We start from the raw sequence: 21,233 nt of genomic DNA on the forward strand, positions 1-21,233 counted from the left end.
AATATGACATTAACAGAACATGAAAAAAAGAAATGGTTACTAAAGTGTTTAATGCTACAGAGGAGGCCAGAGAATGCAAACAAGAAACAGATGTTTCAGAGGAGTATTAATGCTAAACATTTCAGACAACATTTTCAAGCAGTTGCTTCCTCATTTCTGCTTCACCAGTAAAGCAATGGTAGGAGCAATGAAGCCAGGTGCTATAGTTTAAAGAATCAAGTTGTCTAATTTGTCAGAGGAAAACCTCCATAATAAGCAGCTAAAGATGAACGCAGTTACTATTTTCTCTCCTAGCACTCATCATCTTAGAGTTGGACCATGGGAGTCTTAAGGGGAGGCAATTTACCAGGTACAGCCCTGGTCCACCAGAAAAAAAACGCAGTGACAGCAACACGTGCTCCGTTCCCAATACCAGCTGTTTAAGTCAGTGCCAACATCAGGCAAGAGGGGCAGAAAAAGAGGGGAGAAAAATGACTCCAGTATTTCCACATTATTTCCAAAGTCAATCTTATTAGCTGAATCCACATACATAGAAACAAAGCTCAGGCAGAAGCAAATCAGTAAATGACACTCTAAAGAATTAAAGTAGGGAGAATTTACCATTTTTTGTTGCTACAGTGCCAACTGAGCCATTCAGCTACTCTGCCCAGGACTGATGTCCTCTAATGAGATTGCCATTCAACTCCTTCTTATTTGTTTTGGGGTTTTTTTAAGGACTGGAATTATACTGGCAGTTTTCTAAGCCTTTGGATTTTATCAGGCTCTGAAAGATTTTTTAAAAACTGATATTACCAGATAAGAACCAATCAGCTGGGTCCTTTGACACACTTAGAATAAATTACCAGGTAACCTTCTATTTAATCCACACTATTGTATGTGTTCTACCTATCCATCTATCTAATTCCATAGTATTTGTTCTAAATATAGAACACTTATGCCTATTCTAAATAAGTATTTCTAGTTTGCATCTAACAATAGAACCGTACCTGATTTCATTGAAATTTGTTCCTGATATATTTTAAAGTTTTTGCATTGTCCAGTACCTCACAATGGAGTCAGCTATTAGTTAAGCCCAAAAATTCTCCTCATCAGAGCCACCAGTTTGCAATTTGTACAGAAAAAACATCTTTTCATGCAATTCAGTGGCACATCAGTAACAGCTTGTGATTCTCAGTCCATTTTTACTGAGCAGTAGAAACAGAGAAAGTAGGTCAGCATCTTTCCCCCATAAGGTTTATCAGTAAGTTCCCTAAGTGAAAGCTCAAACACTAGATCAAAGCCACACCTAGACTGACACACTCACGGATCCCTCTAGGATGTGCTTCCTTACGAAAAACTCTTGTTAGGTTCCACAGGAGCTTAAAGCCTGCACAAATGAAACAGTAACATTTCCTTGTTGTTGTACTTTACAGCTCCTTGAAACACGCTGTTCTTCTCTCCGAAGACTGTAATTGAAAGTTATAAGTTATAAAAACTGATTTATTCCGGCTGAAGGACTATTTAAAATAATCTGAACTAACTGAAATTTGAAGTTTAAAAACCACATCAATAGTTCTATCCTCAACATTTATTTAAAAGAGGTTTCGAACACAGCAATATGCTATAATTTAAAAATGAATTCAACAGTTGTTTTTACTCCCTCCGAGAGCAGTTATTGCCTGTCATATAATTAAGTGAATATGCCAGTGACAGAATACACAAAGCAGCAGGGAGTACAGGAAAATACTGAAGCTTCTTGTAGCCTGTGAGCCTTTCGGCTCACCACAGTGAGAAAAACCTGTCTAACATATTAGAAAGAGAGAATTAAAAGACATGATCAGAAAAACAAGAAATTGCCAAGGAAACGCTCTATCAGTATATTTCATACTGGGTGTGAATCAATCCAGATGATGCTCAGCAAATTTTATAACACATTACAAGACATACTATAACACTTTTATCTCACATAAACATTTATTTAAAATCAATAAAAGTCAGCTAAAAATAATAATATACCTTGAATAGCTATGTTGAATGAATGAAAGATGTTCATGTAGCCCCAACCCACATTGAAGATTGCAGTATCAAGAATTCATCTATTCTATTCAAATCAGCCTAATGTGCATGTACAACCATAGATACCTTTGATATTTTTTTGTCTTCAATTATGATACCCCCTACGATAAATAAAAGGAAATAGGAGGTTCTTCCCTTATCTTTAGACAGGAACAAAGTGAATAGTAACTCTGAAACAAATGTCCTTAGAAGTTATCATTCTAAATATCCAGATTCCTCAAACCAAGAGGAGATGTTTAACATTGCAACTAAAAAGCCAGGAGTCTTCCCCAAGAGATACAGAACAAGCTTTAGCTCATCATATTGTGGACATCACAGCAGTCAGTAACACTTCCAAGAATATTTGTTATTAACCTGTCTCATCTCTACTGTCACTGATCTGGTGACACAATATTCTCTTTTTAAGCAATGCCATCAGAGATCATTATCTGTGTTCAGAATAAATCTGCTAATGTTGCACTGAAACAAGTTAGCCAAAACTATTTTTGTCTATAATTTTTTGAAAACACCTTACAAAACAAAATTCTTATTGAGGGGAAAAAAAACCCCAAAACAACCAACAACCAAACCCTGACCTTTTCACACATTTGGATATTGTTTCATTAAGTTTCAAAAGATATTCAATATTCATTCTACTCACATAATAATATTGTTCAGCATTTCTCTTTCCTTTATACATGCTAAAGGCCTCAAAGGCCAAAATTCAGATTGCTTTTGAGGAGGGGGGTTGATCCTCAGGGAACTATTACCTTCCCTCAAAACTTTATAGACTATGTGGTAAGAGGCTGCTTGCCTTAAACACTGAGTGTGGACATATATATCACATTACTGGCCTATACTCAGTCTATGAAAATTGTGAAAGATGTGGCAAGTAGTCCAGATTTCACATTGTAGACTCCTGGCAGAAATGCTTCTCTGAACACCAAGTGATCTCTAATCAAAATTCATGAGCATTATGGAAAACAGTTCCCTACAGGAACAAAAAGAGGAAAAAAAAGAAAAAAAAAGAAAGGAATATCAAATCAGTTTATCACAATAACTGACACCCAGGCTAGAATGAAAGCACTGCTACGTTGGCACTGTCTGTTCCCTTCCTTTCTGGCCATTTCATCTATTTAAATTTCTTAAGCCCAGGACAAGTTTCTTCCTATAGTGGAGGACATTATTTGAACAAGTGGTCTACCTAGTACAGTCAATAACTGCCAGAGCTGCTGGCAGCCCCACAACCACAGGCTGAGTAAGACAAGGGCATGGCTGTGTCCACATGCATCTGTAGGAGCCGTGGCGGAGATCGCTACAGGTGAGAGCCAACTGCAGGTTCTTCTCACTGCCATCCACTTCAGGGGGACTTCACAGAGGGTACTTCTTCCATGGTGATTTTGCTACAGCATAATTTATTCCCATATTCTCCGAATAAATATATTGATTTTTTTTTTTATAATCTATTGTCGAAAATTCTGAATAAGTTTCATGAAAAATGTCTTCAGAAGCTTAGACTAAAATGGCAGAAGCTAAAAATGGAACTCCAGCATAAAAGTTAGCACGTGAGCAAAGTTAATAACACACTAACTGCTTTTCAAGAAAAGGGAATTGCTATTCTTCATGGGAGATGAAGTTAGCCAAGTCAGCCAGGGGAGATAAGCACAGTCACAGAATACTAAACTCTGACACCAGTCTAATTGGGCCACCAAAATCATTGACACTCTCTGCATGTGGCCTTGTCCTGCTGTTTGCGTATCTGGAAACACTAATATATGTTGAATAAACATATGGCTTACGACAGAAATTAAGGTGTGTTTCCTCAAAGGTGAGCTGCTGTTACATCACCTGTGATGAGTTCCACCATTTAGAATCCAGAACTAATGAGCAAATGTTAGTCCTGTGACTCTTACGGCTGCAATGATCCACACGTGAGAATATTTTTCCAGTTACCATGGAATTTTTCTTGGGGAATTTTCTTGTACCATTGATTAAAGATAGTCATGAAAAGAAAACTATGGCTACTAATTGTTCAAGTTGGAAAGGAATATATTGAGATTATTATCAACTTAATGAAACTGGCATTGAAATCCATTTTCCTGATCTGCTTGCTCTGTGTACTGTGTCTTCTAACTGGCTAATACGCTGTGTTTTTACCCAGCCTCAGTAAATAACAGACTGATCTCTCTTGTTTGCAAATGACAGCAAACACAGTTCCAGGAAAAATAATAAAATGATCTGTCAATAACAAATACAGATTATTTAAAAAAAACCTAATGTCATTCTTAATTTGTTCAGTGTATACAGAAGAAATTAACTCTTTAGTTACACAGATAACCAATCTGTAGCATTTCTTGTCATAACTTTAAAATTATTTATGTTCTAAATGCTGTAGACATATTAGCCAATTAATCTCACAAAATGTGAAGTAGATTTGGAAATATTAGCATATGCCCTGAAGCATGAGATTTTATTACCTTTAGCATTATTTTAGTTTTTATAAAGATAAGTTTAAACAGTAACAGAATGATCCAAAGGAAAAAGAGGTGGTTACCTGCACCTAGAGCATTTTTAAAATCTTCCAGGAGCTGCAATATTCCAAAGCAAACACACAAATGAACATTCATGTAAGTCTACTGAACATGTCTAAAAAACATTGGTTAAAAAAAAACCATGGTTAAAAAAACCCAACCAAACAAAAAACCCCACAAACAACTCCCCCCTCCTCCCCCAAAAAAAAACAAACAACAAAAAAAAAACCCAGACATTTCCCCACTGTCTTTCAAGATTCAAACACTGTGCTCAGTAAAGCTTTTCTAAACACCATTGCAACTGGCTGCAAATTGTGTTCCAGTTGCCAGGAAGAGAACTAAGATACACAAAGTACAAGACATGCCACAATTGTCTTTCCATATTCTAAAATTATTAGGACATTTTCCTTATGATTCTTTGGATTATTTCTATATGCTGTACAGATTTGACCACATATTTGATAGTTCTACATGTGTATATGTAAATAGATATCTGTAATGACATTATAATATTTTTTGTCCTTATTTCAGGCACCTAATATTATCTTCACTATTAACAACGCTGCCTAATGGGCAGATGTCTACACTATAAATAAAGGAAATTAAAGTACAGTTTACAAATGATACAGTTCCCTACTGCTCAGTTTTCTGAGTAGGAAAGTAGTTTGTTCATTACAACATTTAGTCAGAAATGTTACCTAAGATAGATAGATACTTGGTTCCAGGCGCTCAAATCTTTGACCACTCTACACAGAAGTCATTACAGCTCATCACATGCTTAAAGAGCAGTACCCGGTTTAGCAGTGTTTCATTAAAACACTCCACAGGGATCATGCTTGTAGTACAGTAAGCAAAACTCATTAAGTGCCCAAGTCTCCCAAGAATACCACAAAAATTTCCCTGAGAATCCGAGTTTTCACACTAATTAAGAAATGAAATAAACTTATATTACACCCTTACTAATTTTGCTAAGTTGCATCAACAAAGGAGGGGATGAAGGAGAACTACATGGTACCACATTAAAACTGTCAAAAACTAATAAGCTAGTATTAAGAAAATCAAATTCTCATAGAATAACATGCAAAATAATGAGATGGATTAGAATTTTGACTGAGGTAAATATAAACATTGCCAAATTCTGAATTTACCATTTGTTTGGCAGAGTTAACTCTGGACAATCCTGATGTTTCTATAATTGGCTGATGATGAATGATTAAATTGTGATACGGCAAAATTGCAAAGTACAAAGCAGTATTCATCTACTCATGACAATTGAACAAGGAAGGTTGAAATGAAAAACAAATGTTAAATACTGTAAAACATTATGAGGTTTTGGAAAGAATAACATAAGCCCTTCACATACCAGAATGGCTGAGAACATTATGATACAAATTATTAGGCCTCTAAATGTTCTCTTCCGGTTTGTTCTGTTTTGAGCTATCCTAGAAAGGTTTCAACTTTTATTTCTCTTCAGTTATATCACCACTGATTCTTCTCATTACATTCACTGAAGTTAAAATGCCACTGATAACACAGAACTGAGGCTGACTCAGAAGACCTGGGTCCTTCACTTACCCAGGACTCTATGAAGCAGCACCTCATTGCTATCATGGGTCACAACACAGGTTGGGGAGGCAATACTTTACTGCTCTAGAGATTATTTCCTCACCTGGACATACTTCAGCCTCTGCATACCTCTGCCCTGCATATTTTCCCTTCTACTTTATGGCTAGCATAGCACAGGGTAAAATAATCCATAATAGTTAAAAGATTAAAGTTAAAAAGAGCTTCTTAAGTGTGACTATATTAAAGGAGGAGGGAACTGTTGGAACAGAAAGGAAATGTCAAAGTGAGAGGATGCACCTTCAAAGCTCATCCAATGCACTGTTCTTAAAAACGTAAATTTAAAAAACTTATTAAAAGACTAGATTTTATATTAGCATTTATAAAACACAGGCTCAGAGTCCTTTTCATAATTCTGGTAAATCCCTTTTGCAGTTCAATAAAAGAAGATATTCAACATTTGGATGCGAGTAAAGACTCAATGGACTTTTTTTTTTTTTAAGGTTTGCATGTGAGTAAAAAATGCAACCCTTTGGAAAGCACTTTGATGTTATACAAAGGAAGGTTTTATTATTATGTTATTGCATAAATGAAGTGTTAAGGAATTAAAAAAATTGAATTATTAGCAAATCATCTGGCATCTAGCTGGGCAGCTCAGAGCTGTTGTCATACTGTTTGACCATTTTACATCACGCATATGCTCTTTATATTTCACAAGTTTTATAGAAAACAAAGTGCATCAAATACAATGTGTCACCTCTGCTTTTGGCATAACACAATCTAATACAAACTTATCAAAAGAACAAGAAAGTTCTGCATTTAATGAACATGCATATTTTACTACAGAAATGATTAAATTTCACACCTACCAGTAACAGGATGTATTAGAATAGATTAAGTGAATATCCCATTGGGTGCAGCAGTCTCAGAGACCCCATAATTCATTACTACCTCCCAGTGAGAACACCACTCTAAAAGGTGTTCCTCAATCAGAAATGTTCCTACTGATTAAATAATTTTGCTTAAATAATTAAAAACATTAGGAATAAGGTTCAGAGTCTTTATTCATCCAATATTACCTCTATAGGTTTAATGAGAGAAAGAAAGGTATATTTTACACACTAGTTTTTCCACTTCATGCTTAGTATTTTTTTCCATTCTGGAATTGTTTCCTGAATAAAAGTGGCTTCCCAAAAAGACAAGAGGATGTGAATTGAAATTGTACCTTTATGAATCTTGATTAGCGAGCCTTCAGCACCATAAAGTTTTTTATTTAGTGAAATTAACACTGACAGCGATAGATTAGACGCTATCAGGCATTAAAATATTAAACCGTCACTTCTTTTTATTTCACTGAAACAAGAAGATTTTGCCAACTCCCTGTTTTTTTTAAATTATCAGTGACATAGAATCATAGAATGTTGTGAGTTGGAAGGGACCCACAAGATCATCTCCTGTCCCTGCACAGGACAATCACAAGATTCAGAGCATGTCCCTGAGGGCCTTGGCCAAATGCTTCTGGAATCTTGTCAGGCTGGTGCCATGAGCACCTCCCTGGGGAGCCTGTTCCAGTGCTCCACCACCCTCTGCCTCAAGAACCTTTTCCTCATGGCCAACCTCACCCTCCCCTGCCACATCTTCCTGCCATTTCCTCTGCTCCTGGCATTGGTGACCAGAGAGAAGAGATCAGCGCCTGCCCCTCCTCCTCCCCTTGGGAGGAAGTTCTAGACCACGATGAGATCTCCTCTCAGTCTCCTCTTCTTCAGACGGAAGAAAACAAGCAACTTCAGCCTCTCCTCATATGGCTTCCCTTCTAAACCCTTCACCAATTTTGTGTCCCTCCTCTGGACACTCTCCAGGAGCTTTAGATCCTTTTTCTCCTGTGGTGCCCAAACTGCCCCCAGTGCTGGAGGTGAGGCCGCCCCAGTGCAGAGCAGAGCAGGACGATCCCCTCCCTCGACCAGCTCGCAGTGCAGTGCTGGATGCCCCCAGGACACGGGTGTCCCTCTTGGCTGCCAGGACACACTGTTGGCTCATGTTCAACTTGCCATTGACCAGACCCCCCAGGTCCCTCTCCGTAGGGCTGGTCTCCAGCCTCTTGTTCCCCAGTTTAGCTTATTTACTGTACCTGAATTTTTAAATTAACATACAATAAAAGCCTATTTACAAGATCTCTTCAAGGTATTTTTACTACTTCTGCTAAAAAGTTTCTTAAAATAAATTAATTTACTCTTCAAATAATGCTGTTGAAACCATAGTTAGGTCCAGTTAATACCAGATCTTGGACCCAACAAAGCAGTTGCACAATATTCTCTGCTCACGTTCTCTTTCTATGCGCCCTTAGCCATTACTTACCAGGTATTTATCATCCCTCTCATTGCAGCACGTTTTTAACTACACGGCACAAAAATCCATATCTTTGAAAATATGGCTTGATTTGTTTATAATTATGCTAAACATGAATAAATAAATTATTGATACACAAACCGACACAAAGATGTGAGGGCAGATATTTAGTTTAGAAAGTGAGTTTTGTAGTAAATATTGCAACAGTGAATTATGTGATCTAAGATGAGTCCCTGTGAAAGCACAGACTACATAAAGAAGCAAGAACTGAGCATTTTCAAGGCACTTCGATTAACTGCACGCTTTAGATTTGGGACAGATGAAGTTTGTCATGAGGGATACAATCAAAGATATAAAGACTAGGCAGACTTACAGCAGACACTGGAGTACTTTTATTTTGGGATCATCCAACAAATCAAGGAACTGTGTCATTTTACTAAAGGACAGTCAATTTATCTAAACTTGACCAAGTAAGATCCAGTGTATTAGTAGCTGACAAACAGAGCTAGAGACTGTTTTTGCTACCTTCTATAGCAGTTTCATGAGATGCTTCATGTTAGTGGAAACTCTTTAGAGATAATTTGAGAGTCTGAGGAAATCAGCATTTCTCCCTTTGTACTTCAGCACTAGATGGAACATCTAACAATGTCCCCTCTCCCCCTGTTTTGCAAGACAAATCATCCTCAATTTCACTCCAGCATCTTTATTAGTACATATGATCTATTTTGCTCCAAAATATTTCCTTGTAAGCCATGTTCCATCTATGATGATAAAAATGATATTAGAAGATGAGAGAAGATTATAGGGTTGGTTGTTTGGTACAAGGTCTTGTAAAAGAACAGCTTTTCAAGTTTCAAGATATGTCTTAAATGGCTGCCTTGTTTCTGAACCAAGATAATGACAAGCTACGGAAGTAATGGTTTTCATTCTACAACAGTTGGAAGAAAAGAAAAAAAGCTGGCTAGATATGCATATTAATACTACATTCAATTAGTATCCCAATTATTCTCCTTGATACTCAAATACTCCATACAAATCTACAGAACAGCACATTTAAATCCACATTACTACTACAACTTACTAATTTGCTAAATGGGTTGTATAAATGGTGCTGTCTACATGACTACCATTTTTCTTGGATTTGTCTCCTTTTCTTCCTCCCAGACAGCTCTCCGTGCTGATGTATGGTCAGTGCAGACTTGATCCAGATTTCTGCTTCTCTTCTGGAATCAAAGGTGATGCTTTCATTATGCAGGGAGCACCAAGGAGCAGGAGGGACACATCTGGCCACACTCACCAAGAAGAGGACAGCAAATGAGGTCAGCAGCAGAGGAAGGGGACAGGGAACAGCAGCAATGTCTGGACAGGAATTGAGCAGCAAGTACTGGACCCCTCAGTTAGGGGGTCCTGTGGAGAGGGTGACAGAGAGGGTAGAGAAACTTTGATAGAAGATTTGAGCAAAGAAGAAAAAATTGTTTAGGGGACATAAGTGAACAGCTTTGATGGGAGATATTAATGGAAAGGTAACAAGGTGTTTAAGTGGAGAGGTGAGGAGATGGAGATATGTCTGAACTGGGAAGAGCCTGAGAACCTGGCTGTGGATGAGAGGAATAGGTAGGAGGTGGGAATTAGAGACAGAGAAATCTCATGGAGCTCTGAAATATCAAGTATTAGGAGAATTTGAGCTCTGGAGCAGGAAGATGAGCTGCAGATTTGGGGAAATGATTGTTCTGGGGAAAAAGGTATGGAGGAAATAAGACTTTGGAGAAGTCTGGGATAAGATGACCAAGGGAAATGACACCCTTAAAAGTGGGAGCCTCCATCTATCTTTTGCCCTCTCAAAGCAGGACATTTTTCAATTCATTTTTATCACGGTCCTAGTTAAAAGAATAGTAAGGACACCTGATGGAAACACCCAATATTGATTGCTGATGTTAGAGATTATTGTCGTTTTCTCTCTCCTTGATCATAACATTTCTGCTAAGTTGTGAAAAATATGAATAGAAATACAAAAAAATAAAATGAAATGTACATAGAATTTTAAAAGTGTATTATGATATTGTTGCTGCAATATCTGTTGGGTAAACAGAAAATGCAGCTGTTTAACAATAGCCATTGAAATTTATAAGTATCTCAATAAACTCTGCTTCTTGTTGCTGCTAAGGCTGGTTTCAGTTCCCATGGTAACAGATGATGGATTGCCAAAAATGAGACTTGATGTTTTAAAATAATCAGTGATTTTAACTAGTGATTATTATGGAAGTATTGCACTCTTCCTTCAGCAAAGAGGTATTATGCTGTGAGTAGGAAAAGAACACATGGCAGCTGGCAGACAGCAACAGAGATGTTAAAATTTTTGCAAATGGTATTGGTTACTGAATGACAACAACAAATACAGTTTCTTGAAAAATCATTGAGCAAAATCTAGCAAAACTCTATTTTAATATGTGAATAGCCTTCGAGGCTTTGGAGAAAAATACATAAAATGTTGTTGTACAGGTCTTCGCTTCAATACTTTCAAGTGCTTTTCCTGAATAACATCTTCTTTATACCTCTATTTTGAGAATTCAAGTAGCCAGGAACATAGAAGCTAGAAATTGCTAGATATTTCTTCTCCTGCTTTTTGAGCTATGAATTTATTTGTAAATTATACATTAGGTTCCAATCCTACAAATAAGCCACTACAAACAAAGACAAAATATTGGCAACATTCAGTTTTCCAGTGACCGGAGGGTAGGTCCAGAAGGGATATACATCTGGAAGGGATCAGTGGCAATATGGGGGGGGTGTCAGTGGGAGTTGCATTGAGAAGGTCAGTAAGATCTTGGAGAAAGAAATTACAGAAGAGTGAGGCAGCTCACGGAACAAGAGTGGAGGCTTCTCTGATCTTTTGGGGAGGCTGGTTTTTGTTCTTATGGGGCTTCACAACAAGATGGTGACATGAACATGGGTCACACTCTTAAGGCACTGGCACTCCCTCTGCCATGTGAGTGAAAGCTGAGGACCACCACACCCAGACCACAATCTTCATAACTCTTCCTTATCCACCATCTCCTTCTCTTGGGATTTGCAACTACAGCCATGCCATCTTCTACGTTCCTTTCTCTGTTCTTTCCTCCATTGGGGCTGGACAACACAATCCATTTCTCTCTCAGTATCTACAGAATTCACACATGCACTTGTCTTGACCCAACTATGGTTTTCTTAATTTCTGTGCTGACAGCATGAATCAGTCAGGTGGAAGGAGAGGAGAGGTAAATAATTCCTCCAGCATTTCCCTTTCTTATCCTTTCCCTTGCCATTGCTACAATGAAAAGCAGGCTGATCTATTCTACTCTTTCCATATATTAGTGACAGTTTAGAGGGAAAAGCAAAAGAGAATAAAGCTGAGCAAGTCATGACTGTGGTCACACCAATAAACAGATGCCTTGTTTGTCTATGTCTAGAATTGGTCCTGACGTGTAAAACAACAGATTTATATAACATATAAAAATAGCCACAGGCATATATTAAGAAATAAAAGGTAGTGCTAACATGCAGTAGACGAATAGACTTCATACGAATATTGGCAGACTTTGACTGTTTTTTCTCACTTCTAATTGCAAGATACCTTTACAAAGTTTCACCAGAGCCAAAAATCATCCCTCTCATACAGATCAGATAGACCCATGAAACCTCAGACAGAGCATTTACAATTTATTTAAATTCATTTGCAATCTGTTAGATGAAGGCCAAACACAAAACAGCTAAAGATTCTACTCACAACTAAGGATCAGAGATAAGCCATAGGCAGGCTGCCAGCTTCTTCCTTTCTCTGCAGCATTAATTAATGTAAGGCCTGCTACACATTTGCTTCCCTGTACCAAATTCTTTAAATTCAAGTTGAATACTGTTAACAAAGTAGACTTGATGCAAATCAACCACAAAAGCCACAATACATCCCTAGAGTGCAAAGTTCTGTCAGTTTTTTTTCTTCCTGAATCGCACAACAGTTTTCCATGTGAAAGTAAACCTGCCAAAATGATAGGCTTTTAAAATGATTCTACATAAATCTGTATTGTAAAACTACAAACTTATATGTCTTAATACCTTTGTAAGTCATATAAAAACCCACTAGAAACATGAGGAAAGAGAGCATTTGTCCATTTCTGCATAGAAAGAAAATTAATAATCCTTTGTAGTATACAGCCAGAAGTACTGACAATATTTTACTTCAGTTTTGATTAATAAAAGTTAATTGATAAACATAAGACATTGCTTTCTGCTATAAATTTTACATCTATTTCCACAAAAACAGAGATATGTGAGGAGTCATAGGAGACAAACCGTTCCCAGGGATTTGTGAACAATTGCCACTTTTTAAGCATAAGGCATGTTTGCTCCTAAGAATGACTGCACACTTTTAAATAGTCTTATCTTGGCTGTATATTAAAATATTTTCATTTGCAGACAGTGCAGTTCAAGGATGGGCAGCAAAATATTCTTCCACAAAAATACATTAGTTGTTAAAAGATTATATTTGTGATTTGTCCCTAATATCATAATTAGTTCTGATTAGGAAATGCAGCAGATGCAAGAAGTAAGCCCTAAAGTACAATGACAGTGAGTCTTTATACTCACCCACCTCTAAATAGGATATGTTTTTTTAAAAATAGTGTGTAGTTCACTTTCAAAGAGTAATGCTATTAACACTCTTTTCATAGTCCATATTTTTTCTCTCAAAGTACATTTGTCACCAGAAGGCAACAAACTCATAAATCAATTTCTACTGCAAGCTATGATAACTAAATCATAGTTAGAGCAAAAAGGTTTCCTTCTAGTGACACTTCCATTCCCTTTGTTTTACAAATTCCAAATCTATGATTAATAAATATAGTGGCACATAAAATGATTTTGTTCTTTAAATGTGATCATCTTAGAAAAAACAATATCCAACAGTCACATTTTCCTCTTAGACAGTGATCTTTAAAGTTTTATTGAAATTTACAGCTATTGAAGATTGTGCTGAAAGATACTGTGAGTAGCTGAGGCTCCTTAAAACACAATATTAGTTCCAAGCATCTACTCTTTTTCTAGCAAAAAAATCATGGATTTTACAGTTCTAGCATAAGGGCAGCAACTTCCCCTGGCTTATGAAAAAATATACATTTAAAAACCCTCTGTGATTTGTGGTCCAAATTTGTAATGAAACATATTGGTCAAATCCCAAAATGTACCTCTCATCTCATCAGTCAGAGTGTCTCTCTTGGAAGGAATCCACTTCCAAATGAGCTTTGCTGAAAGTCATGTTCTTTGGCAGCAATTTTTTTTTTCTACTGTCCCTCTTCCACCCTATGACGAGCTGCGTTACTCCTACACACCCTGCGTTCAGCACATACGTGGTCCTCAAATATGACTTGATCTTTCTCTCCCTTCACCTAACCAACACACAAGATTTCACCCTAAAAGTTAAGAGGTCTGAATAAATTAATTTTTGAAACATGTGTTTAAAATCTATGGCAAACAAATTATGAGTAGAGAGGAAAAAAAGTGAGGTTGAACCTCGACAAGTCCAACAGCTTTAGAAAATAATCCTGAGATTTGCTTACCCTGAGGTGTTAACGTTTTCCTCTGCTGAACACAGGAGACAATAATACTCCAAACAGTCCAGGACTCCTCAAACTGAGTACTTGAAGAAACAAGTCAAACAGCTTTAGAAAATAATCCTGAGATTTGCTTACCCTGAGGTGTTAACGTTTTCCTCTGCTGAACACAGGAGACAATAATACTCCAAACAGTCCAGGACTCCTCAAACTGAGTACTTGAAGAGAAAAAAAACCCTACAGTCTTTCATATGCATATGGGTCTTGGGGATAACAGTAAAATTTTATGTAAGATGATGCCTGGTGCTGCCTGTTCCTTCAAATTGAATTACTCAATGCGGAAGTTTGGTTAAATAAGTGAATAGCAGGGTACTAACAAATTTCAGTTTAAGGAAAGAATTTAATTCTACAAAATATTCTTCTGTTACAGGTACTGACTTTAAAATTATTGTGGAGCCTATAAAAGGTATGGGCTGATGTAAACAGCTTATATGGTTTTTGTCATGTCTCTTTCTGCTGAGAGGTGTCACTCCATAATGTTAGCAGACTTAAGAGATCTGCAAATTATTTTTTTTAAAGTATTGCTCAGCTAATACACTGCAGAGTTCACAGTCTGAATTTATTGTTCACTAATGCTAATCACCACAATTTTAATTAAAGTATTATTCAGTGTATGTGAAAAGTAATTATGTGCAACTAACCTAAGTTGTATGACGGGCTAGTATTTGTAGAGAAATGCATTGCTGGCACTAGAATTGCTCATAAAAAAATTAAATGCTGTTTGTTTTAAAGTGACAAATATATAGGTGGCATGTTAAGTGAGGTGCTATCATCAAGGCAAAACTTAATCTAATGCTAATATCAGCACAAAATTTGATGTATTATTCCTAAATATTTTAATTTTTCTCATCTTTTAAAGTCTTTAGCTACAGCTTTTTTTTTTTTTTTTTTTTTTTTTTTTGAGACTGTCATTAGTAAATCTGCACCAGCTTTGCTTATTTGCAAGGTACTCTGAGTGTTCAAAACAACAGCAAGTCATATTTGATAGTTGCTTGTGCCTAACATATTTTCATTCCACAATCTGTCAGCACATTTAGTCTCTATAAGAGTTAGTAATGACCACACACATTGAAATGCATAATGAATTGTTCTTACTGCAAAAAATAGTTATTAAACTCATGTATACCTAGAGGCAATGCAATTCATCTTCCCTGTCTAATGGGATGAAGTGCAGTTGTAAAGTGTTTTGGTTCATTAACAGTTAACTAAGTAACAAAACGTCCACCCAGCTGAAGGAGACATCCCAGAAGTGCCTTTACGTGCCAAAAATGAACTTTCCTGGTTTGTGTCAGACATAATTCCACTAACAAAAGATGTGAGTTAATATTCATTTAACTGAAGCTTACTAGGGGAAAAAAATATAGTTTCGCTGTAAGAAAGTTAATGAAGACAGTAATAATGTCTTCATAGTAGGTTTTCTTCTTAAAGAAGAAACCAACAATAAATGAATCAATTGCTACAGTGAACCTCTTTCAGTGAAAGAGTCCTTCACTTAGAAAAAGGTAAAAAAAACCTTTAAGAGTACTAAGAATTTAATTCTTCAATACCACAACTGAAAGGCAACTGTGGACCTTGATGGTGCTACTGTCCTTTGTGCCTCTCCAAGGAACTGTACATGCCTAGTGTAAAGGAAGTTAAATGCACTCTGCTTTTGAGTCTGACGAAGTACACCCAGGCAAGGCAAGCTGAAGACTTGACATCCCAGAGTAGCAATTTCTTTTGATGCAGTTACCTTTAGAGAGGCTATTGTTTTCTGTAAGATGCGAGGGGAAACAGGCAAAATCATCCCATCAGTCAAGTCTCTGGATAATAGTGCAGTTGTAACTCTGCATTAGTCTACTGGTGTATTTGGGAAGTCTTTTCTAAAACTTCTTGGGAATTTTTCCACGTAAGATAATAAGAAAAAACATCCCAAACCCTAATTCATCTCCTTGCTTTTTTTCGCTTGCTGTCGATCTGTTGGTCTTCTCTCTGATTCTCCACTTCATACTTTTCTAGCACATACACAGGTTCCTTCTGATGATCTAGAAACACCTATTTAAAATATCGGCCTAAGGCTTTGGTGACAGATAATGCACAAAAGCCAAAATCCATGCACACTGTACTAAGTAGGGTGGGGGATGGAATTTTAGGACTTAAATTTTTAAATACACATCATCATGTCGCTCTAGCTCTCCTGCAGATTAGTTAGTTACTTTAAGTCATAAACTATAACAACCCCATAAGTATACATGTGCCATTTGCTTCACAGATAAAATCCTGGGCAATGTCAGCTTCATCTGTATTCAACAGGCAGTGATGAGAAATTATTTGGTACCATAACCCCCACTACTGTCTTCATTTCTAGCACTGCTTATTTCCTCAGTCTGCGTACACTGCACCCACGTCACTCTGAGAAATTCTTATAGCTGACAGACTAGCTGATTGATTTGTCCAAATCATTATAAGCTTGTTTAAGAGGATTAAAAAAGCTTTATACTGATTTAGCAATATAAAGTACTTTTAATCAGTTTAAAGAGCATCCACACAAGGTGGTTGTATCAATTTAACTGATCGGTTTAGCAGGTGATCTAGTTAGACTGATGCAACTGGATCACTTGCTAAACTCATCAGTTAAACAGATACATCTCTTTGTGTACAGAAAACATGAGGTTAAATGCACAACTTACTCCACAGATAAGAAACAGAGTTTAAGAGCTCCTGTAAGATATTTGTATATTTCTCATAGTTTTATATACATCCTCTCCATGTCTCATGTTTCCTGTATTTTTAGGGCTGTCATATTTAATTCCAGAATTTCAAAGCAATATGTGAGTGGATGCTATATGGTTTTTCCAATACTATGAGGGAGCAGCAGACCTACTGCACATAGAGGGCACTGATGATTGGTATGTGTACCACAAATCTGTCACTTCCTGAACTTATCAGGCTTACTATGTGATATATATCAAGTTTCCAAGGAGGTTCACGCTTTCAGCATGTGCACTTCAACGGCAAAAGTATTCAGAAGTTCTTACACAGGCTAGACAAGTGTCCTCAAATTCCTTTCAGGCAAAATTTCTGACCAGAGAAATAAAATACATGTGGAAATCTTTAGGCATATTTGGCCCCTACTACAGGGCAGAGTTTTACAGTTCTCCCATTTGTAAACATTACCACAATGATACGAATTACAAGTGATTTTACCCTCAACAATCCCAACAGGATGGGAATAGGAGTAAAGCAAAGAATGTGAAAATTAGGATTTTATATTAATGAATACACAACACATGTATCTCTCCTCACAATTTTCCCAAACTGTAAGAGAACCCACACAAATCTCATTTTCAGACACTGCATGCTTGCCCAGGTCACTCTGTCCTGTAATCGCCCTGTTTCCCCATAATAGTTCCCAAGAAACTGTCTCATACCTCGATAACAAGACCTTTTCACCATCTGCAAATTTTTGATTTGTGTATTCTCAGCATTGACAAAAGAAAATTTGTAATGTAGCAGGAGTGGAGGAAGTAGATTCTTAATGGTTAATAACTCAGGATTTGTCACTTAGCTCACTTCACAAGAGATTGCCCAGAAATCCATTGTTTCATCTTCCAGCCTGTTTCCCATCAAATTACTATTAAATTATTCATAAATTATTACATAGTTGCTTCACATCCCTGCAATACTAATTTTAACAGCTTCAAAGAGCCTGTAATGCTAGCTTTCAGGTTTAAAAAAATGCACATACTCAGCAGTAAAATATACAGTACAGATTAATAAAATTAAAATCCAAGAAGAGTTTTCCGTTTCAAATATAAACTCTAAAGACTCACTACCCCTTCTGGAACTTAGCAATATCCCATTACCATCAGCTGATAGCACATCTATCCCTTTGAACACATGAAAATATAATACACAGATAAAAATTACCACCAACATTCTTGGCATTTCAACAGTTTCCTAATAAATTAATCAAGTAAAAAAAGATTTTATCTGAAATTTTTTAATGTTATAGATAACCCCTTCTGTCTCTAAATAAAACTGTGCAGATGAAAACACAGGATGGCTTCATAACTGTTTCAGGAAAGGATAAATGAGCACACCTTGAGATAATAACTAATTAAAGTGCAAATACTGTGCCATTAGTGGGTGAGCTGCTAATTAATCAAAAAGAAATAAAACTGCCATTGTAGGCTAAAAATAAGCAATACTTAGAATTTTATTGTGAGGACAATAGTATTAACCATAACTCTCATGTAAAAAAAAAATATCAGATTCATATCTTAAAAAAGAAATATCTCAGTATTCATTCATTTCACTCAAGTAAATGTAACTGAGAGATGAGCATTTACTTTTCCAAAATGTATCATCAAAATGAATAGCATGAAGGAAGTGCAGAGATTCTGCATATCTACTCCCTTATGCTGCACCAGGACCATTAAAATCACATGAATTATTTTGTCAAACTGCTTTGGAAGTTCGGAGATGGCCTTAAAATAAGTCATTTATCTCAAACTTAGTATGAACAAGGCTACTTTATTCTCTTTAAACCTTAATTAATGTACTTAAAATTTAAGTTGTGTTATCAAATATAATTAATCATATTTTAGGGTGGGGGTATTTTGAGCTGTAAATCAACTTACATTCTGCTGCTTGGTATAATCTTGTGCCCGTCTCTAAACCATGTCACTTGTGGTCTTGGATAGCTGAGAATGTGCAGGAAGTTTAGAACTGTAGCTTGTCCTTGAGTCACTGTTTTTCTCTGGTTTGTGTCCATGAAATTTCCCATGTCTGCAAAACAAAAATTATATTAAGAGTTCTGGAAGTTCTTGTCTCTCACCTCATTTCTTTTCAGTGGACAAAGAAATAACTGTGTTGGCACTGCTATAATTAGTCAATCTGACACTACAGATCTTGAGAGAGTTTTGATTAATACAGCTTTGGATGAACATAAGGCAAATGCAATTGCTCCTAGTGCAGGCAAGTGCATCAGTCAGCAGCACTGCACAGCCTCAGTGGTTTTTTGCAGTAACCGAGTGTTTATAACTGAAAATGACATTTTAATGGAGGTTTGTTTTGGGTTTGGGGGTTTGTTTGTTTTGGTGGGGTTTTTATATTTTTTTAATAAATCCTTGCACAATATAAAATAAATTCCTGTGCAATGCAGTTCTGGTTTCTGCCACTGGATTTATTTTTTTTTTTTTTAAGGACAACAGGTTTCTTTACAAGTTCTCTGCTGCAGAGGGGGGTGTAAAGGATATTGAGACACAGTAGACTACTATCAGGTCTGTGGATGGCGGGAGATGAGAAGAGACAGAACAAGAGCAGAAATTAAAAACACATGGTATTTTAAAGAAGCTTTAATCATCTTTGTGATTTTCAAGTTATTTATTCAGACATAATCAGCACTGTACTTCCTCTTTTGCTCCATATTTCTTACAACTGTAATCAGATCATCTACTTGAAAAGAAGTTTCAAACAGCGTAGGTGGATCTAATTAACTTCACTGTCATATGATTATTTTAGTCTTCACAATCTACAAGTTTTTAAACCTGTTCTGTAATTAAGATTTACTCAGCAGCTTTCTCACAAGTATCTGTTCCCATTCAGTTAAGTAATATGTTCACATGTGTTGAGAACATTTTTAAAATTATTTAACAAGTCCCCTGGTACTTCAGAGATCTAGGACATGGAAAATACCTTAGATCTTTCTCAGTGTACATTATAACTGTGCCTTTCAATTTTCCACTGGAGATCTTGAGTTTGAGTGTATTGAGAAGAATTCTCTATCCAGTGGGAAAAATAGTTCATTTCCCGTGAACTCTTCCAAGTTAAACATCTACCACACAGTTCCCCTTAACTCTTGATGACTAGCTAAGATTACCTTAGTGACCCCTTGGAATGTTGCTTTCTGCTATGTTTTCAAGAATAACCAAAAAGTAAAACATGGTAAAATACCAGGTATTTCATTATATCTGTACAGTTTAAATCTATTAGTTTAGATCAAAAACATGAAAATACAGCAAACAATCACACTCTATCTGTAGCTACCCTGGGCAGAGGAGAAAGAAGATATTTAAAACTTGTAGAACACTTTAATCTGCAGGAATAAAACGCAAGTCTGACTGTCAAGTTAAAGACTAAAGGTCTCCCAAGTCATATTAGATCTGCTTTGCTTTGTCTCAATGTCTTTAACAGCGTTCAGTTTTGGGCCCTCTGCTGTAAGAAAGACGTTGAGGTGCTGGAGTGTGTTCAAAGAAGGGCAATGAAGCTGGTGAAGTCCTGAGAGTAGCAGCTGAGGGAAAAGAGGCCATTTAGGCTGAGGGGACACCTTCTCGCTCTGTACAACTACCTGAAAGGAGGTTATAGCAAGGTGGGTATTGGTCTCTTCTCCCAGGTAACACATGATAGGACAAGAAGAAACAGCCTCAAGTTGCTTCAGGGGAGGCTTAGATTGGATATGAGGAAAAAATTCTTCACTGACAGGGTTGTCAAGCACTGAAAGAGGCTGCCCAGGGAAGCGGTGGAGTCACCATCCCTGGAGGTATCTAAACATGTGTAGACATGGCACTTAGGGACATGCTTTAGCAGTGGACATGTCAGTGCTAGGCTTACTGTTGGACTCAATCTTAAAGGTCTTTTCCAACCTAAATGATTCTATAAAAATAAATAGACTGCTTAATTCAGACAGAGGATTCTTAAGACACAGTTTTTTAGCCTTGTTCAGCAATGAAGAACTACAAATTAAATGGGATAAAAAATTAAAACCAAAGAAAAGTAAACAATTACACTTCGTTCTCTCTCAAGAACAACCAAACACACACACACAAAAAAAGCCTGGAGAAACAAAACACTGCACTGCAAATCTTTCCCTCATTCAGAGGGGAATAAAGCTGTCTTTTCAGGAGACAAAATTCTTTAGTAGCAGTATCAAGGTAAAGTATTCCTGGGCCTCCTTCTCACTATCGTTCCCACAAGTACTTCCTCAAGGATTGCTCTCTCCACTACGCTAGTGCAACTGTCTGTACAGCTGCGTAGGGAATCAGACGGGGGGAAAAAAAGAACTGTTTTGACAAACCCTACAAAATAATTGTTGCTTTTTTGGAGAATTTTCCCAGTCCACAGCTGTACAAACAAG

General features: G+C 36.8%; 1 protein-coding gene across 1 annotated transcript in view; it reads right to left on the bottom strand.

Annotated features, from left to right (window-relative positions):
• LOC104523909 (protein sidekick-1) overlaps positions 1-21,233 on the bottom strand; it is a gene marked incomplete at its 5' end in the record, with an annotated part of 288,170 nt that overhangs the window by 259,599 nt on the left and 7,338 nt on the right. Inside the window, one exon of the mRNA XM_029084663.1 lies at positions 18,739-18,886. Within this exon, the coding sequence (XP_028940496.1) occupies positions 18,739-18,886 (148 nt within the window). The remainder of the gene's footprint in view (positions 1-18,738; positions 18,887-21,233) is intronic.

The sequence above is a fragment of the Antrostomus carolinensis genome, unplaced genomic scaffold (genome assembly GCF_000700745.2).
Source record: "Antrostomus carolinensis isolate BGI_N321 unplaced genomic scaffold, ASM70074v2 scaffold534, whole genome shotgun sequence".
Lineage (NCBI taxonomy): Eukaryota > Metazoa > Chordata > Aves > Caprimulgiformes > Caprimulgidae > Antrostomus > Antrostomus carolinensis.